Source organism: Poecilia latipinna, unplaced genomic scaffold (genome assembly GCF_001443285.1).
Source record: "Poecilia latipinna isolate Pla-1442-1.1 unplaced genomic scaffold, P_latipinna-1.0 Scaffold0, whole genome shotgun sequence".
Taxonomy (NCBI): Eukaryota; Metazoa; Chordata; class Actinopteri; order Cyprinodontiformes; family Poeciliidae; genus Poecilia; species Poecilia latipinna.
In genome coordinates, this window is record NW_015112616.1 from 231,223 (window position 1) to 246,839 (window position 15,617).

General features: G+C 36.7%; 1 protein-coding gene across 1 annotated transcript in view; it reads right to left on the reverse strand.

Moving 5' to 3' along the window:
- Positions 1-15,617, reverse strand: part of ccdc88b (coiled-coil domain containing 88B) — a 61,571-nt gene that overhangs the window by 6,834 nt on the left and 39,120 nt on the right. The window contains exons 21-25 of the mRNA XM_015030018.1: positions 15,187-15,464; positions 14,930-15,073; positions 11,200-11,386; positions 7,533-7,678; positions 2,870-2,977 (exon numbers count right to left, since the gene is read on the reverse strand). Of these exons, the coding sequence (XP_014885504.1) occupies positions 2,870-2,977; positions 7,533-7,678; positions 11,200-11,386; positions 14,930-15,073; positions 15,187-15,464 (863 nt within the window). The remainder of the gene's footprint in view (positions 1-2,869; positions 2,978-7,532; positions 7,679-11,199; positions 11,387-14,929; positions 15,074-15,186; positions 15,465-15,617) is intronic.

Sequence of the window (15,617 nt, forward strand, 5' to 3'; positions counted from 1 at the left end):
CTTGAAACGATATTATCGTTTATCGCAATAATTGTTTAGACAATTAATCGCTCAGCAAAATTTGTTATCGTGACAGGCCTACCTGTTACTGATTCTTAATTGTATTTAGCTCTGGACTTTGACTGGACCAGTCTTACACATAAATAAACTAAAATACTCTTTTGTATCTCTGTGTGTTTGGAGTCTTTGTTCAGCTAGAAAGTGAATTTCTTCTCCAACAAATCTTTTGCAGTCTCTAAGAGGTTTCCTTTTTAATATCCTCATATCATGATGCAGCCACCACCGTGTTTCACCATGGGGATGACGTTTTCAGGTTGATGCAGTCTTTTGCATGTAAGAGAAACTTTTGTTTCAGCTTTATCTGATCAGAGCACCTCCTTCCTCATGTTTTCTGTTTCACCTTCATGGCCTGTTATTAAACAGGATTTCTTACAGCTTTATTCTTGCCACGTTAAGACCTTTGTGGCAGAAACATTGTAAGATGTTCAAAAGTTCAGACTAACAAGAAAAATGATCCAAAATAATTGAGATAATTATGAAAAACGGTTTTCCCCCCAAAATATCTGAGTATATTTGCTGTTTACTTCTTCGAAGCTCTTAAACCTATCAGGGAGGATTTGGCTCCTGCTCTTTTGCCAGTTTTTCTTCCTGTTATGTTTGCCATCACGCTCACACTGGAAACCGAAGTTAGAAGGAGCAGAAAGCAGCAGGGTGGCGAGTTCTTGTCTTTTTCAGAGAAATAATGCTCAAGTGCTTCTTAAAAGGATTTAGACAGAATTAGTGGCTGAGATGACTAAAAGTTACAGATGGCTGACAATTATCCACGACTTCAGCAGCGTTATTTGGCCTGCGAATTGATGCCAATTTTGCAATTATGTGCTTCTTACGAATGAGGAAAGGACAGAAATGAATGGATTTTCTCTAATGTCACACAGAGTTCAGTTTTAAAATATTAAAACTGATAAAACATATCAGAAAATGACAGAAACTCATCTTGATCATAAAATGTTTTAGCTCTGCAGTCTGATAAAGTTTTTTTGTTCTTTTTTCAATTATTAAAAAGCAGAAAAACTTATTTAAATCTGACAGAACAGGTTGAGGATGAATAGTTACTCAAATATAATCTGAGTAAAGACAGAAAAGGCTTTACAGATAAACGTAGATTTCCGTAAGGCACTGATCTTTGATTATGTTAACTTTAGATCCATCTCTGCTTCAACAAACCTGATTTATTGTAATTTTATCTCATTGAACATGTTGACTCACGGAGGCGTTAACATGTGGAGAGCAGAGCTAAGAAACGCTGTGATAAATACATGCATCCCCACATATTTGACCACTGCTCTGCTCCAAGGCCCTTTAAAACGTCCTTGCTTCACTGTTTGAATGTTGCCACATTAACCTCGTATCCCAGGCTCTCGGTGTCCTGAATCTCCAAGATGTTCGTGTTTTTCTGACTCTGAAGAATCTGAACTCCTGTTGATACATATTGAAGTCTCTCCCATGTGAATTGTCTTTTTTTAGCCAATTTAAAAATGCAGTTAACCTTAAATATTGATTGACTTGTTAAAGCTTTAATGGGAACTTTTCTTTTTATTCAACAGAATGATTATTGTTTTAAAATCTTGAATACGAAACATCTTCAGTCTGAAGATACTTTTTATCTACAACAATATTTGACCATTTCTGGTTTTAACTCCAGGTTTTAGGAAAGCTCAGAGATCTTGTAGTTACAATCATATTGACAAACCCATATTTTGCACTAATTAATCAATATCTACACTTTAAGTTATTACACATATAATAATGCAATTAAGCACCACTCAAAACTAAACAATAAATACCTGACTGGAAATAAAAGAGTCACATTTTTATCAGCTATTTTTAAGTAAGTTTGGTTTAATGGCTCCTGCAGAACATCTTGTGATAATCAAATATCTTTATTATTATCCAAATAAAACCTGAGGAAAATAATTCATATCAGAGACAAACGTTCTCGGCTTCTGGTGTAAAACAAATGCATGTTGTGAAGTAAATGAAACATTCTCATTTGGGGAGCAAATTTCATCTCCTGCATGAATAAGATATTCATTGTATCAATTTAATTTACTGATATGTTTATTTAAAACACAAAACATCTGCAACATCAGAGATGATTACTGAGTTTCTTCTTCTGATCTGTCACACTTCATGTTAATAGTTCAATTTTATAGATAAATGGAAAGTTCTAGTTTAGTAAAATAATTTAAAAAAATTACTTACTGATGTTTTTTTATTTCATGGTCGATTTTTTTTTCCCTATTCTACTTAATCTAAGCAAAACAAATGTTCCAGTAATTACAAAAAATGGCATTTAATAAGTATTGAGTTATGTTTGTGGTAACCTAATGTCTCTAGATGGTAAACAATGTGGTTTTGATCAAATAAATAATTAGTTTGTTCACAATACACTACATTATTCCATGTATTGACAATGTTGGCAAATGATTATTACAATAACATTTTTCATACTGTATTATAAACTATGGGCTTTAAAAAATTTTAAAGAAAAATTACAATTACATAAAAGTAACTATATATTTACAAATTATTAAAATACATTTAGTTAATTTTAAACAATAAGTAAAACTAATTATTTTTACTGTTAAAATCTGTAAGGTTTGATCTCTCTGGAAGTTTAGGAACATTTAGTGAAACATTAATTTATTCTGTTCCCTGTTTACATTTCTGCACCACTGAGTTTTGAAACCCACCAATTACCACTTGGTGTGTGCAAGTTAAAAGGAAAACCGATGAGGGAAGTATTTCTGAGCGTAAACGGCAGTGTTTCTTGCAGAATGGTGTAATGTGAGTGCAACTCTGGTCGTACTTGGCCTTGCTGGCTGGAGGTTGCATGCTGGGCTCCAGGACTCGGTACTGATCCATAATCTTCTCCACCAACTTCTGCTTCTCCCGACGGAGTTCACTCAGCTTCTCCCTGAAGGCAAACGCATGAATCATGAGACGAGAAGGAGGGAATAGCTGATCTCTTTCATGCAGATGTTATCGGTTTATATCACTTTTATTAAGCTGATTTTTTAATATGCTATTTTATTCAACTGCAACCTTTAAGAAAAAAGCTGAGTGCATTGTGATGTTCAGCTGGAATCTTTTCACAACTTTCACAGAGGATTAAATGAACACGAGTGGAGATTAAAAATCAGGCTGCTGCTGCTTTAGGAATAATCTAACCCTCTTAAACATAACAGAAGCAGTATTTTTTGACGTGAACAGCTGCTTCGTGCTTCTAACTCTGGATATTTTGTCCATCCTAACACAGTGGCAGCTTTGAAGCCAGATAAAAGATAAAAGTCTTGTTCTTCCCACACCTACTGGGTTCAGACCGAACCGAGTCAACAGCTGCTGAACAGATTGTCATTAACTTACATGCAGAAATGTTTTGATCAGTACAAAGAAGAATATGCTGTGAAGCCTACAGTAGAATAACGTATGGCATAATTAGTAAGCCTAATTATGATTTATTACTTTATTTGGTAGAACATTTATAAATATGTTGCTAGCAGCACAGATATAATTATTGTTTTTTTTTTGTTTATGTAATGGGTACGATACAAAAAAAAAAAAAAGCTATGACATTTTTGTCCTGACAAAAATGTTCTTTATGTTGAATTTGCAACAAATTATAAAACGTTTTCCTATGTTTCACCAGGAAAATACCGTTAAGATTACAAATCTATTTTGGAAAGAAAATCCTGGACAGCAGCAGCAGCAGTTTGATGTTCTTCCCTTGGGTTGTAACAAAAACAAAACATGTCTCTAGTAAGCCATGATAACCAACTGCAGCTAAGATAGATTAAAGTTAAGATAAACTAATTTAATCTAAGAAAAGACAAACAAATAAGCAAGAATAAAGTAACTGAACATAGGATAAAATAATATCAAATAGCATATCTTAATAAGTAAGATAAGATGAACTAAAATAAACTCAGCAATGCTACCTTAAAGCAGCACCAAGAACAAAATAATCTAAACTAAGACAAAATATAGTTACCTAAATGAACCTAAGATAAACTAAGACAAGGAATGGATAAAACAAACTAAACTATTATAAGCTAAAATAACATGCATTAAAGTAAACTTAGAAAATTTAAGGCAAATTAAAGTGATCTAAAACATATCAAAATAATATTAATTTAGAATAGTCTTTGGTGAGCTAAGGTAAACCAAAATAAGCCAGGCTATAAAAAGCTTTACTGCGCTAAACAAAGACAATCTAAAGTAAACTAAGCTAAACTAAAGTATGAATGATACGATCATCTAAACTATACAATCCTAAGATAATGTAACCAATGGTAAACTAAATTAAGATAAAGTAAATTAAGCGAAAGTAAGCTTACTTTAAAGCAAAGATGTCTTTATTGATCCACCGTATTGGAAATATATGTGCAACAGCAGCAAATATATAACTGTATAACTATTTTCTGCCTTTAATGTGCACACTCTTCTGTAATCATGTGTCCATTCAGTATTAATGAAGGTAGTTTATGCACATATCAGCAAATAAAGATGTATGTGGTGTTGCTGTTTTCTTGTTGCACATAATATTTTCATTTCTGGTTTTGCCCAGAAACAAAAGACGACAAACACCAAGCCTATTGTCACAATGCCTTGTTGGAAATCTAATCTTTTCAAGGTGAATCAGTTTTTTCTTTTCACAGGTGACACGTTTGATGGTTTTTCCATCCTGCCGCATGTTCAGGGCTGCAGCAGCGGAGAGGAGAGGAGAGGAGATGGGGGCTGCAGCCAATTCCAGCTGTCACCAGGCGAGAGGCGAGGTGCAACCTGGAAAGGTCGTTAGTCCTTCACAGAGACGTACGAGGCTATAAATCATGCACGCTCCCACTCATTTCCAAGGTCAATTTGAAACCACAAACATTCAAACATGAATGTTTTTGCCTACAGGAGGAAAGCCGTGAAGGCACGAGGAGGAAAGACAAACTCCCCTCAGACGGACCTGAACAGCTAACATTAAAAATTTAATGCCTCCTTACTGTGAGACAAGTGCAAACACAAGGAAGGAAAATATGACTTAGCTTCTAATGCCTCTGTGTGCAGCAAATAGTTAGCCGCTATTCCACGACTCGTTGTCTTCCAAATTTCCATTCCGGTATTAGTTTGAATAAGATTATTCATCTTAATGAGCCATCCAGCAGTTTGCTCAGTTTAGGATGGAGAGCTGTTCAAACAGAACAAAGACCTGGGCTTAAACAAACCCCTCTGCCAAACCTCTGAGCACTTTCTAGTGAAAATCAAATCAAAGAATTCAGGTGAAGAAGAAAACTGGTCAGAAAAGATCTTAATGAGCAACAGAAGCGTGGATTTTTTTTTTTTTTCAAAGATGTAGCGCCTTGCAACGCTATAACGTTTTCACATTTACAACCAAAAACTTATTTTATTGGAATTTCAAGTGGTAAAGCAACACAAAGTAGCTTATGATTGTAAAGTGGAAGAAAGATGACAAATGATTTAATTTTTTTTATTAAATAAAAATCTTTAAAGTATGGCATGACTTTTTATTCAGCCCCAAGAGGCTGTGGCACTTTTCAGAACCACAGTTTATTACTTTACACCTGTGAATCTGTCCGTAACAGCTTTCCATATCTACAGACACATTTCTCTGTGCATTATTGAACTCAGTCAGATTTATAGATCCAGACTTTATTCCATGTATAAATGCTTTGCTGGATGTTTAGAGCTGTTTTCAAGCTAGAAGGTGAAAATCTATGCTTTAAAGCCTCCAACCAGTTTTCTTCCAGTATTGCTCCAAACATCTTATTATCATCTCTTACCAGCTTCCCCACAGAATGATGCTGCCACCACCAGGTATTACAGCAAAATTCAAAAACACTTTATTAATCCCAAAGGGAAATGAAATAAATATTAAATAAAATACAAATAAATACATTTTATTTATATACTAATTAAATACATATTTCTAAATAATTAGAAATAATAAACAAGTAAGCTAAATAAATAAATAAAAATTGAAGGCAAAATTTTCTGCTGTGGTCAATGTTTTGGACATTGTTCTTCTAACCTAAACAATATTCTCTGGAATGTCCTTTGGCCTCTATGATGCTTTTTGTTCACTAATGTTCTCTAATAAACCTTTAAGACTTTCTCAGAATAGCTGGATTTATGCTTAAATTGAAACAGCACACAGGTGGGCTCTATCTACCAGATGGGTCAGAAAAGGGTTGCACTGGGTTTCGATTTGGGGAAATGCAGGTCACGTCTTTTTCAATATCTGACATAAAATCTCAAGAGAAAACTTGCAGTTTGTGTCTGTAATGTGAAAAGGTTCGAGTCCCAAAGGAATGAATTACAATCCTTTGTGTCCAATCATCTCTTCCTCCACTGGTTGCTTCCTGTCCACATCAAATGCTTAATATCGGAATCTGTCACCAGTGTAAGCTCCAGAGGAGGCATTTCGTCTATTTAAAAGGAGCTTTCAAGCGATGCACGCAGTAACAAACTGTTCCTTGTTTCCGCAGCACATAACATCTTAAACACTCATTAAACATCATGTGTGTTGCCACCTAATTAAATCCAATATCGATCTTCCTCTTAGCTGTTTCAGTCCCCAGCTGACTAGTTGAGAAAATATTTCAGAAGCTAAATACTACTCGGCAACAAGTCACTTTTTATTTCCCCCGGGCTCTTCCGTTTCTCTCAGATGTCCCCAGCCTGCCGTTCTCCATCAGCTGGATGATCACAGACTTTCTAATTGGTCCCGTTCACCTGACTGCAGCATCCGCCGGCTCCTCGCTCAGCTAACTCTGCTTCCACCTGCGTCTGTAGAGCGGCTTCACTCCATTAAAACCCATCAAAACCTGATTTTATATTTTCAGAAACCTGCTCCTCTTACTTGCTTTCAGCTGATGGCCTAATGTGCTATAAATAAATTGATTCAGGCTTGAAAACAAACCTGTGAGTGTGTTAAAAATACCCAATTCAATAGGCCTTGCACCAGTAGATGCAAATGTTGTAGCTGTGATTTTTTTTTTTTTTAATTATTTTTACAGGACAATTCTTAGCGGGAGTAATGGATTCATTCATGAACAAAGGCAGAAAATTGAGGTTCAAAAAGGTAGAATTCAGAAAAATTAGGTTAATTAGATTGTAAGTGTGAAACCAGCTTTGCATGCATCCTATAAACCCTGAATTAACCTGGGAGTCAGTCAAAAGGTCGACCGCTGAGTGCTGCTGGACTGTGAAATCGCTGCTTCACAGTCTCAAACCTTTTGCATGCTTGATATGAAATCTGACTGTTCCTGTTCACAGACGGCTAAGAGGCTTTTCATTCACTCCCAGTTATTTAAAGGTAGCTGTTGTTGTTGTTTTCCAAAAACAGGGTTTAAATCCTTTGTTTGAATGATTGAAAACTGGATTTCTTTTCTCTTTTAATCCACCTCCTTTGTATTATTCCTGCAAAAGAAATTTAAAAGCACCTCAGGTTGGTGTGCACTTACTGGTACTCCTGCTGCTGAGAGTAGTGCTGGTCGCGGCGCTCCAGGCTCTGCTCCAGTAAGGCCCGGTTCTCCTTCAGCAGGCTCTGGTTTTGTTCGGCTAAGTGTCGGTTCTCCTCCTCCATGTTCCCCTTCAGCTGCGTCAGCAGCTGCGCAAACATAAACAACTCAGTGGGATCATTGAGGAACCTCACTGCCGACTCTGAGTGTATTTTCATGAAACATACCAATTGGAACTGGATTTTTGAATTAATATGTTGTAGATTTAATTTCACTACAAATTCGATATAGAAGAAAAACAAACTACTTATTAATTATATGTGTTATAAGAAAAGATTGGTTCCTGTTTTGAAATCTTCAGCCATAAAATGTCATTTCAACTCAAAAGAGAAAAAATTTAAATCTGTCTTAATTAGAAACGTCGTCACAGTTTAGGCTTTCCTGAGAAGATTACTGTACGTGATTTAATTTGGGATTGGGATTAAGATTAAGCCATTTCTTCACAATGACAAGAAACGGATGGATGATCGAGGCAGCATTGTTTTATTGTTAGATGAATGATTTCACAAAGTGGATGGAAGGATGAAAAAGGAGAAGATGAAAAAGTTCTCCAACTTCACAAAAGACTTCAATCTTTTGAGAAACTTTGCCAATAATTAAAGGATTTGTGATAAACATCTCAGAATCTAACTTCAAACACCTGAAAAGCAAGAGAGGAGGCAAATGTTCCAAAGTTACTTTGATAAAGTACAATTTACTTATATGTTGCTTTGTAGAGATTTTATTTCTACGGTGTATTAAAAAAAAAAAGCTAACTAAACAACAACAAATCTCTACAAACAGATGACCGCCATTGATTTCCTCATTTTCAAACCCACTTTTAAAGGTCAAAAACCTCGTTTTGGCAGGAAGAAGGTAAACATAAAAAGATAATCTCATCTACTTTAATCTTTGCAAATCTGTTTCCAATTATTATGTCCTGTCAAATGTAGCCCCATCAGAGCGAAATGCTGCAGCAAAGGATTAATTACTGGAGCAACGTGAACCTTGAGACATGTTTTCCTCTGAACTGCTGCATAATGAGAATCCAAACTACCACATGCACCTAAAATAACTTGGTGTGGAGAAGAGGAAATAACTTCAACACACAATTAGATAATCTGAGGGGAAATAATTCTCACTACATAAAAAACACAATGATGTAATTTGGGAGAAAAGATGCAAGACAGAAAGCCATTATTTCTTTGTTCTTTGCATTGTTGATCAGCTATTTAAAGCAGCAGCTTGGCAACATGAGATACTTAAAAAATTTTCATCAAGTGGTTGAAAAATAGTGTTGATTATGTAAAGATGACGTTAGCTTAGCCTGAAAACAGCTAGCCTGGTTCTAAGAAGGCTAACATAATCTACAGCTCTCTCTCCTAAAATATATTAACACTTTCATGCTGTCAATTAAGTAGATTAAACTTTTTGACTTATCTATTGATAATTGTTGTTGCATTTGGGCACAATTAACCCAGCTACCCCTGACTAACCTGAGCTAATTTGACTCTTGTATAGGTTATAATATACCAGATTTTAATTTATACTCAGGCTCCTGGGTTATCGTTTGTGTTTTTTGCATAATTTTAGCTATGTTGATGCAAAAGGCATCAAATTTGGCCAGAATGTGGATTTTGCCACGAATTTAAAATTTTACTATGCTACAACTAACTGGAAAAATGTTTCCATTTGACTTTTCTTTCTGTTCTGAATCCAATTCAAAATGGAGTCTTACACAACCATTACATTCTGATTTGTTTCTTTTCATTTCCTGGGTTGAAATCTAATATTTGATCATTTTCCACAATGTGGGAAATCTACCTTTTTTTTCTCTTGAGCAACAAAAAAGAACGAAAGTGACATTAATTGTTAAAAACAGGATTTAGGAAGTTAAAAGTTCAGAAAGAAACAGAAATATGTATTTACTCACCATACATAATACTTACTGTTACAGAAGTTAACAGTAAGTTTCACTCAGCATTTTGTTGCTCAGTTGTTACATTTTACAATTTATTATCAAATATATTCTAGCTAAGAATATCGTCCTTCACAGTTTTTAACATTTGGGGAAACATAATTATCAGTAAATTGTTTACCGTCTTTAAATCCCTGTTTTGTCTAAACAATAAAAATAGACGCATCACAACATGGAAGTCATAAGATATGTTTTTAAGGGGACTGGAATATTAACAAAAGTCAAGATGCTGACTTGGGAAGTTGGAGGGTCGTTATCAACAACAATATCCAACATGTCTGCAATATTGTCTTGTTTATTTCCACTCCTGTCAGTGTGTCCCATTATACAGGGCACAGACAGTATTTTACCCCCTGTTGCTTTAAGTGCTGCTGCGTTTGAATGCATGAAATGCTGAGAAATACATTGTTACTGTTGATGGTAGTTTGCTTGTTGACAATGTTGCCAACTCCTCTGCAAGAGAAAGTAATTATTGGCTGTCAGAAAAGTCATCACCACTTAATTAGCACATTTTTGGTATGAACATTTCATTGGATATTGTGGATGAGAGGAGAGAAAAGGTGAGTAAAATAACTCCTTGAACATGTTAAGAACTACAAATCAATTTTCTTTTGTTGGTTTTCTGGCAGAGATACTAGAGGTGTTGTTGTTTTATTTGAAGGTTGTTGTTTTTTTTAGTTCAGCTTGAATTTTAAGCTTATTGTTGCAACAGCAAGGCTGCCAGCATCTGGAAACAGATGAGAGAAGATCATCAGTCTACCTGCAAACAGGAAGGACAGCTGCGCAAGGTCTGGGCTGTCTGAGTCTTTTGAGACAAAGTTCTTTGAAAAAGGTAAGGATGATTTCAGGTGAGAGTCTCTGGAACAGTCAGATGAAAAAGTTGAGCCCAGGTTTTGGCTGCCTGTGTAAATTTGTCACTAATACAGTAAAAAAAAATTAAAACTAAATTCTAAGCACAGGAATCCTTCAAACCCAAATATAAAAATAGTGAAAGTGCAGCTCAGCTCATAATTTATTCCAAAAACAACACTGTGTGATAGTCACCTATGTGATATCTCTCTTTTTAATGTTTTTTTTTTCTTTTTTTACCCCAAAAGCCTTTTATCCGTACTATAATGGTGCCAGGTGGCTCAGAAATGGTTTCATGAGCAGCTGGATCAAGCAGCAGAATTCAACATCTGCTAGTTGACTTCTAAAACCTTTTGCAGAAAGTCAGTTTCCATATGCCTCATCAATCAGACGTGTTTAAAACGCTGCACTTGTTTGTATTTTAGTGGTTTGGATTGTAAGAGATGCCTGTGCTCCTTCAGAACTACTTGGTATTCAGTCTCTGTTTGGACAGATTCATCATTTTTGGCTGATATGTCAAGCTGAAAATGGCTTTTATATCACGGATGTGAGATTAGACAGCTCCCCACTGATGATATTACTGCCGTTCCTCACTGTCATGTCTATAGGAAATGCTCACTAAAACCTGCTAGGAACTCCTATGAAACCCCTCCAAATTGCCCATAATTCTTTCAGATGAGTTTGTTTGTACTATAAGTTTATCTGTGTATTTATGAAACAGAAAATCCTGTTTAACCCACTGGTGAAGTACAAAACTCCTGCGTTTCTCTGCAGCAGGTGTCTGGGTTTAGCGTGTCCTGTTACCTGGTACTGACTGGTGAGCCGAGCGCTGCTGAGGTCCAGGTTCTGATTGGTTTCCCTCAGGACGCTGAGTTCCCCCTCCAGTCGGGTCTTCTCCAGCTGGGAGGCGCTCAGCTCCGCCTTTAGCACGGAGCCCTGAGCCAGCAGCTCCGCCTGCGAGGCCAACCAGTCCTTCTGCTGGGCATGCAGCCTGCAACGCCAACATGCACCGTCACTGTTGTGTCCCGTGAAGGACTCTGAGTCACAGCTTGCCGAGCGCTCTCCAACAGAAGCGCGGAAATTATCATCATTATACAACACTCTGGCTACTGGCAGAGCTAAGCCTAGGAAAATCCTGGAGAAAATCTTCAAAGATCGTACATATTAATCACAACTTTTCAGACTTGAAATCTCTTTGCTTGTTTCATATTACAGCATTTCTTCTTGTGAGGATTAGAAACAAACAAGACACTTCGTTCACGATGATTCAGTGATGGTGTGGAACTGCTTTCATTAATCTGCTGCTGGAAACCTGCAACGTGTGCAAGGTTGGATGGATTCAATCAAGTATCAGGAAATCCTGGGAGGGAATGTCAGACTGTCTGTGAAGAAGCCGAAAACTGGGTTTAATTAGAATTTTGAACAGGACAATGATTCAAAGCAAATTTAAGATTGTGTAAATTGGTTTCTGCAATCACCTGAAATATTGAATTTTGTGAGGAAACCTAATTTGCAGGTTTCTGTCGTATTGCTTCCTCTGTTTTGATAACATGCTTGGCAACTGTTTCTCTACGCTGTGACAGCTGGTGGAACTAAGATTTTATTATACATAACTTTGTGCTGTTGCCCAAAATCATCTTATAATCATACACTTTTTCAATAATAAATAAAGAAACCTCAGACATTTAAGTTATTACCAGGAAATTATTTTTGGTAAAGGAAACAATCTGATATTTATGATCTCTAAGAACTCTCGTTGAAGAAAAATCACTCTCATGTCTTTCCCTTTTCAATGATAATCAAAGTTAAATTTGCACATATTACAAATAACAACGTAACTGGATTATCAAAGGTTAGAGAGCGAACTGCAGATCTAATACTGCTGTTACAGACAGACGGTACGATCGTCTTTGTTATCAGGTTTTCTGCTCTCAGGGTTCAGCCGTGGCAGAACTGTGAAGGGTAATCTTTAATAATTTAAAATGTTTTGTCTGGCTTAAAGGCTTCCAAAGGTATAATTTTTCTTGACTGTTTGCAAAATACTAAAACTTGGGTCCTCTACTTCCAAAGCTGAACGCGACCGAGTTCATCCACTCCACCTTTAAGAGTCGTTACAGGAAATCTCTGACCTGACTGAACTGAATGAAAGAACTAAAATAAGACTGAACGTAGCATAAGTACTCAAGACAGTCTCATGTCTTAGATGTAATATAAATAGAGAAACTAAAGAGTAGTTTGTAAACTCTGTTCTTTTATTTCCCGTAAAGTGAATTTATTTTGTTTCCTTTTAAACGAGTTAGAATGAACTATATTTTCGTACAAAATTATTCTGAGAGATAAAGTTTCAAGGACTAAGTTTTCCTGATTTTTAAGATTCGTTCAGAAAAAAATTTTATTTTTATTTTTGCAAATAAGCTGTTGCTGACCACAAGTGTCCAGTTGTACCAGTGTATATCTTTGACCCAGAGTCAGACCCATATGCACAACCATCAAGAAACCAAAAAGTTGTTTCTGGGTGTTAAGACAACTACGTTTGTCACAATAATCAATAAATCAATTAATCGCATGGCAAATTAAAACAAACTCAATTATTTCCATTGGCATAATTTATCATTTATCTCTTTTTTTCCCTCTTTCTACCAAAAACTGGATGACAAGAATCTATAGTTTGGTGTTTTGGTCTCAACCAGCCCTTTTTTTTGAAGGGCAATTTTGTTTACAAAGGCGTCAAAATTCATTTTATTTTTTGTTTCGTTTATTTACTTTGCATGTTTAAAACGTCTCCCAGTGTTAAATGTTCATTAGAACTTAAAGTTTACTGATCTTCTTGCATTATTATTTTGCCATTCATATTATATTACTTAAATGGTCTCAAAACAATAATATTACTGTTTATCACAATAACTTCTGGAACAATTTATCAAACTTGTTGATAAAGTTTACTTATAATATAATACTTATAATATAAGTATTATATTACTTAAATGGTCTCAAAACAATAATATTACTGTTTATCACAATAACTTCTGGAACAATTTATCAAACTTGTTATCGTGACAGGCCCAAAGTCAACAACTAAACTCCCGTCTTTTCTAGTAAACATTGTACAGCGGAAAAACCAACTGACCAGCTCTGATTGGGTTGCTAGGCAACGGGGTTGGGTTGCTAGGTAACAGGCCAGTGCCCACTGATTTTTACTTCAATTTGTTTTCCAAACATCAAAATACGTGAACTTACTACTAAAAAACAGCTTGTTAGTGATTTTTGTCTGGTTTTTTTTTCTAGAAGTAGAGACCCGAATGAAAGAATAGGAATGTGAAAAGTGAATTTTGCAGAATGGATCCTTTAGTGTTTTTGTGTTTTTTTTAATCTACACGTTAAACCTCCTCTCAGTTTAATCTGTTTTATTGGTTCTTCTACAAGTTTCTTCCTACGGTCGCCACATGCTTGCTTAACCTAAGAGATTTTTACCAAGTACAAAAATCATTTGAATTTTCCAAATAAATGTTTTGTATCCAATCTGGCCAAACAACATTTTTACAGATTACTCTCTATTTTTTATTTTTTTTATTTTTGGCTTTATGACTCATAGCGCATGAGGTCAGGTCAGATTCGACCTTCCATCTGCTAGAAATGTTTTCTCCCGGCCCTTGAAAATGTCCTTGACGGAGCAGAGCTCCAGACAAGCAACTTTTTATTCTTGTAGTTGTTTCAGAGCCTAGAATATGAATGTTTTTCATGACCTTGACAGAGACCTTTTTGTTGTCATTTCTTCATCAAAGGAAAAGAAGCAGTAATGATTCAGGGTAAACAGGAACACAGTTAACACTAACTGCATGACAATGTAATTTAAACCACTGAATAAGCGTCTTGAGGTGCATATTCAGGGGGAATTAATCATTTTACACCTGGTTGTTTATGCATTCATGCACGTTTCCTATAGAATAGGGTTTACAGTCTGACGTGTTCAGACTCCGTCTCTGCAGGCTGTCATTAGTTCCATCAGTCAGTAATCAGCTGCATCAGCGTGATGATGGCTGATTAATTAATTATAGTACACAAGTATCTTATGATGATCATTAATATTATAGACCCATCAGCCTCAAGAGAAATTACAATCAGAACCACTTATTTTGAACTGTAGATCTCTGTAAGCCTGATTTATTGCACAAAAACTAACTTTAAAAAATATCTATCGGGGCTGCATAAATTCAGACGTTATAATAAAGCTCGTTGAAAAGTCCTCAAAACAAACTTTACACTCCCTTGAAGGGCCTGAATTTTATTTCTTATGTTTTATGGAGTGAAGCCTTGTTTTTCTGTTCTCACACCCAAACGTTTGCAATCAGGGACAAAAATGCGTTCAGTGCATTATTTAGTACATTTGCATTCAAATTGATTCCTGTGTTGCTCGCTGTGCCTCGTATAGAGGCATTACCGCCGCAGCTCCCTGCATTCAAATGAACAAGACTGCCATGAAAGGCTGATCAGATCTCATGAAAGTGACTCTGAGGAAGCTGTCCGGATCGGTTACCTCTCGTTGTCGTCTCTCAGCCGCTCCAGCTCTCGCTCTCTCTCCAGCGTCCTCTGGGCTTCTGCCTCCATCTTCTGCCTCTCCAGCTTTATCTCCCTCTCCTCCTCCTCCAGCTGGGTTTTACGATCCAGGTGCTCCTTGTACCTTGAAAACACAAACCACAAACATCACTGAAACCAACAGGAATGTTGAACTTCAGACTGTTGGCTGAAGCGTCCTGGTTTTCTGAAGTTGTTTTTGGGAGAAAGTTTGCACACCTGCCCTCCAGCTCCCTGTGCTGACCCTCCAGGCTGCGGTAGCCGGCCCTCAGCTGGGAGTATTTCTCCAGCAGCTCCTCCAGCTCCACTTCCTGCTGCTGCTGCAGCGCCGTCATCCGCTCATGATCCCGCCTCAGAGCCTCCATCCTGGACACCGACTCCTCTCGCTCCCGCGCCCACACCTTCGACTCGGCCTCCAGCGCGGCGCACCGGGCCTCGCTCTCGCTGCAGCGTGCCAGCACTGTTGCATGCTGGGAGTTTAGGGAGGCCTGCTCCACCTGAGTGTGCATGTGGCAGACAGACCATGTCTATGGATGTGAACATCAACCTAGCTTCTAGACTTGTGCATCTTAAATTATCCATTTGGGTATTTGTGTCTCCTGAAGACTTTGACTGTTCTTTATTTATTGTTGTATTTTTTTATTTATATT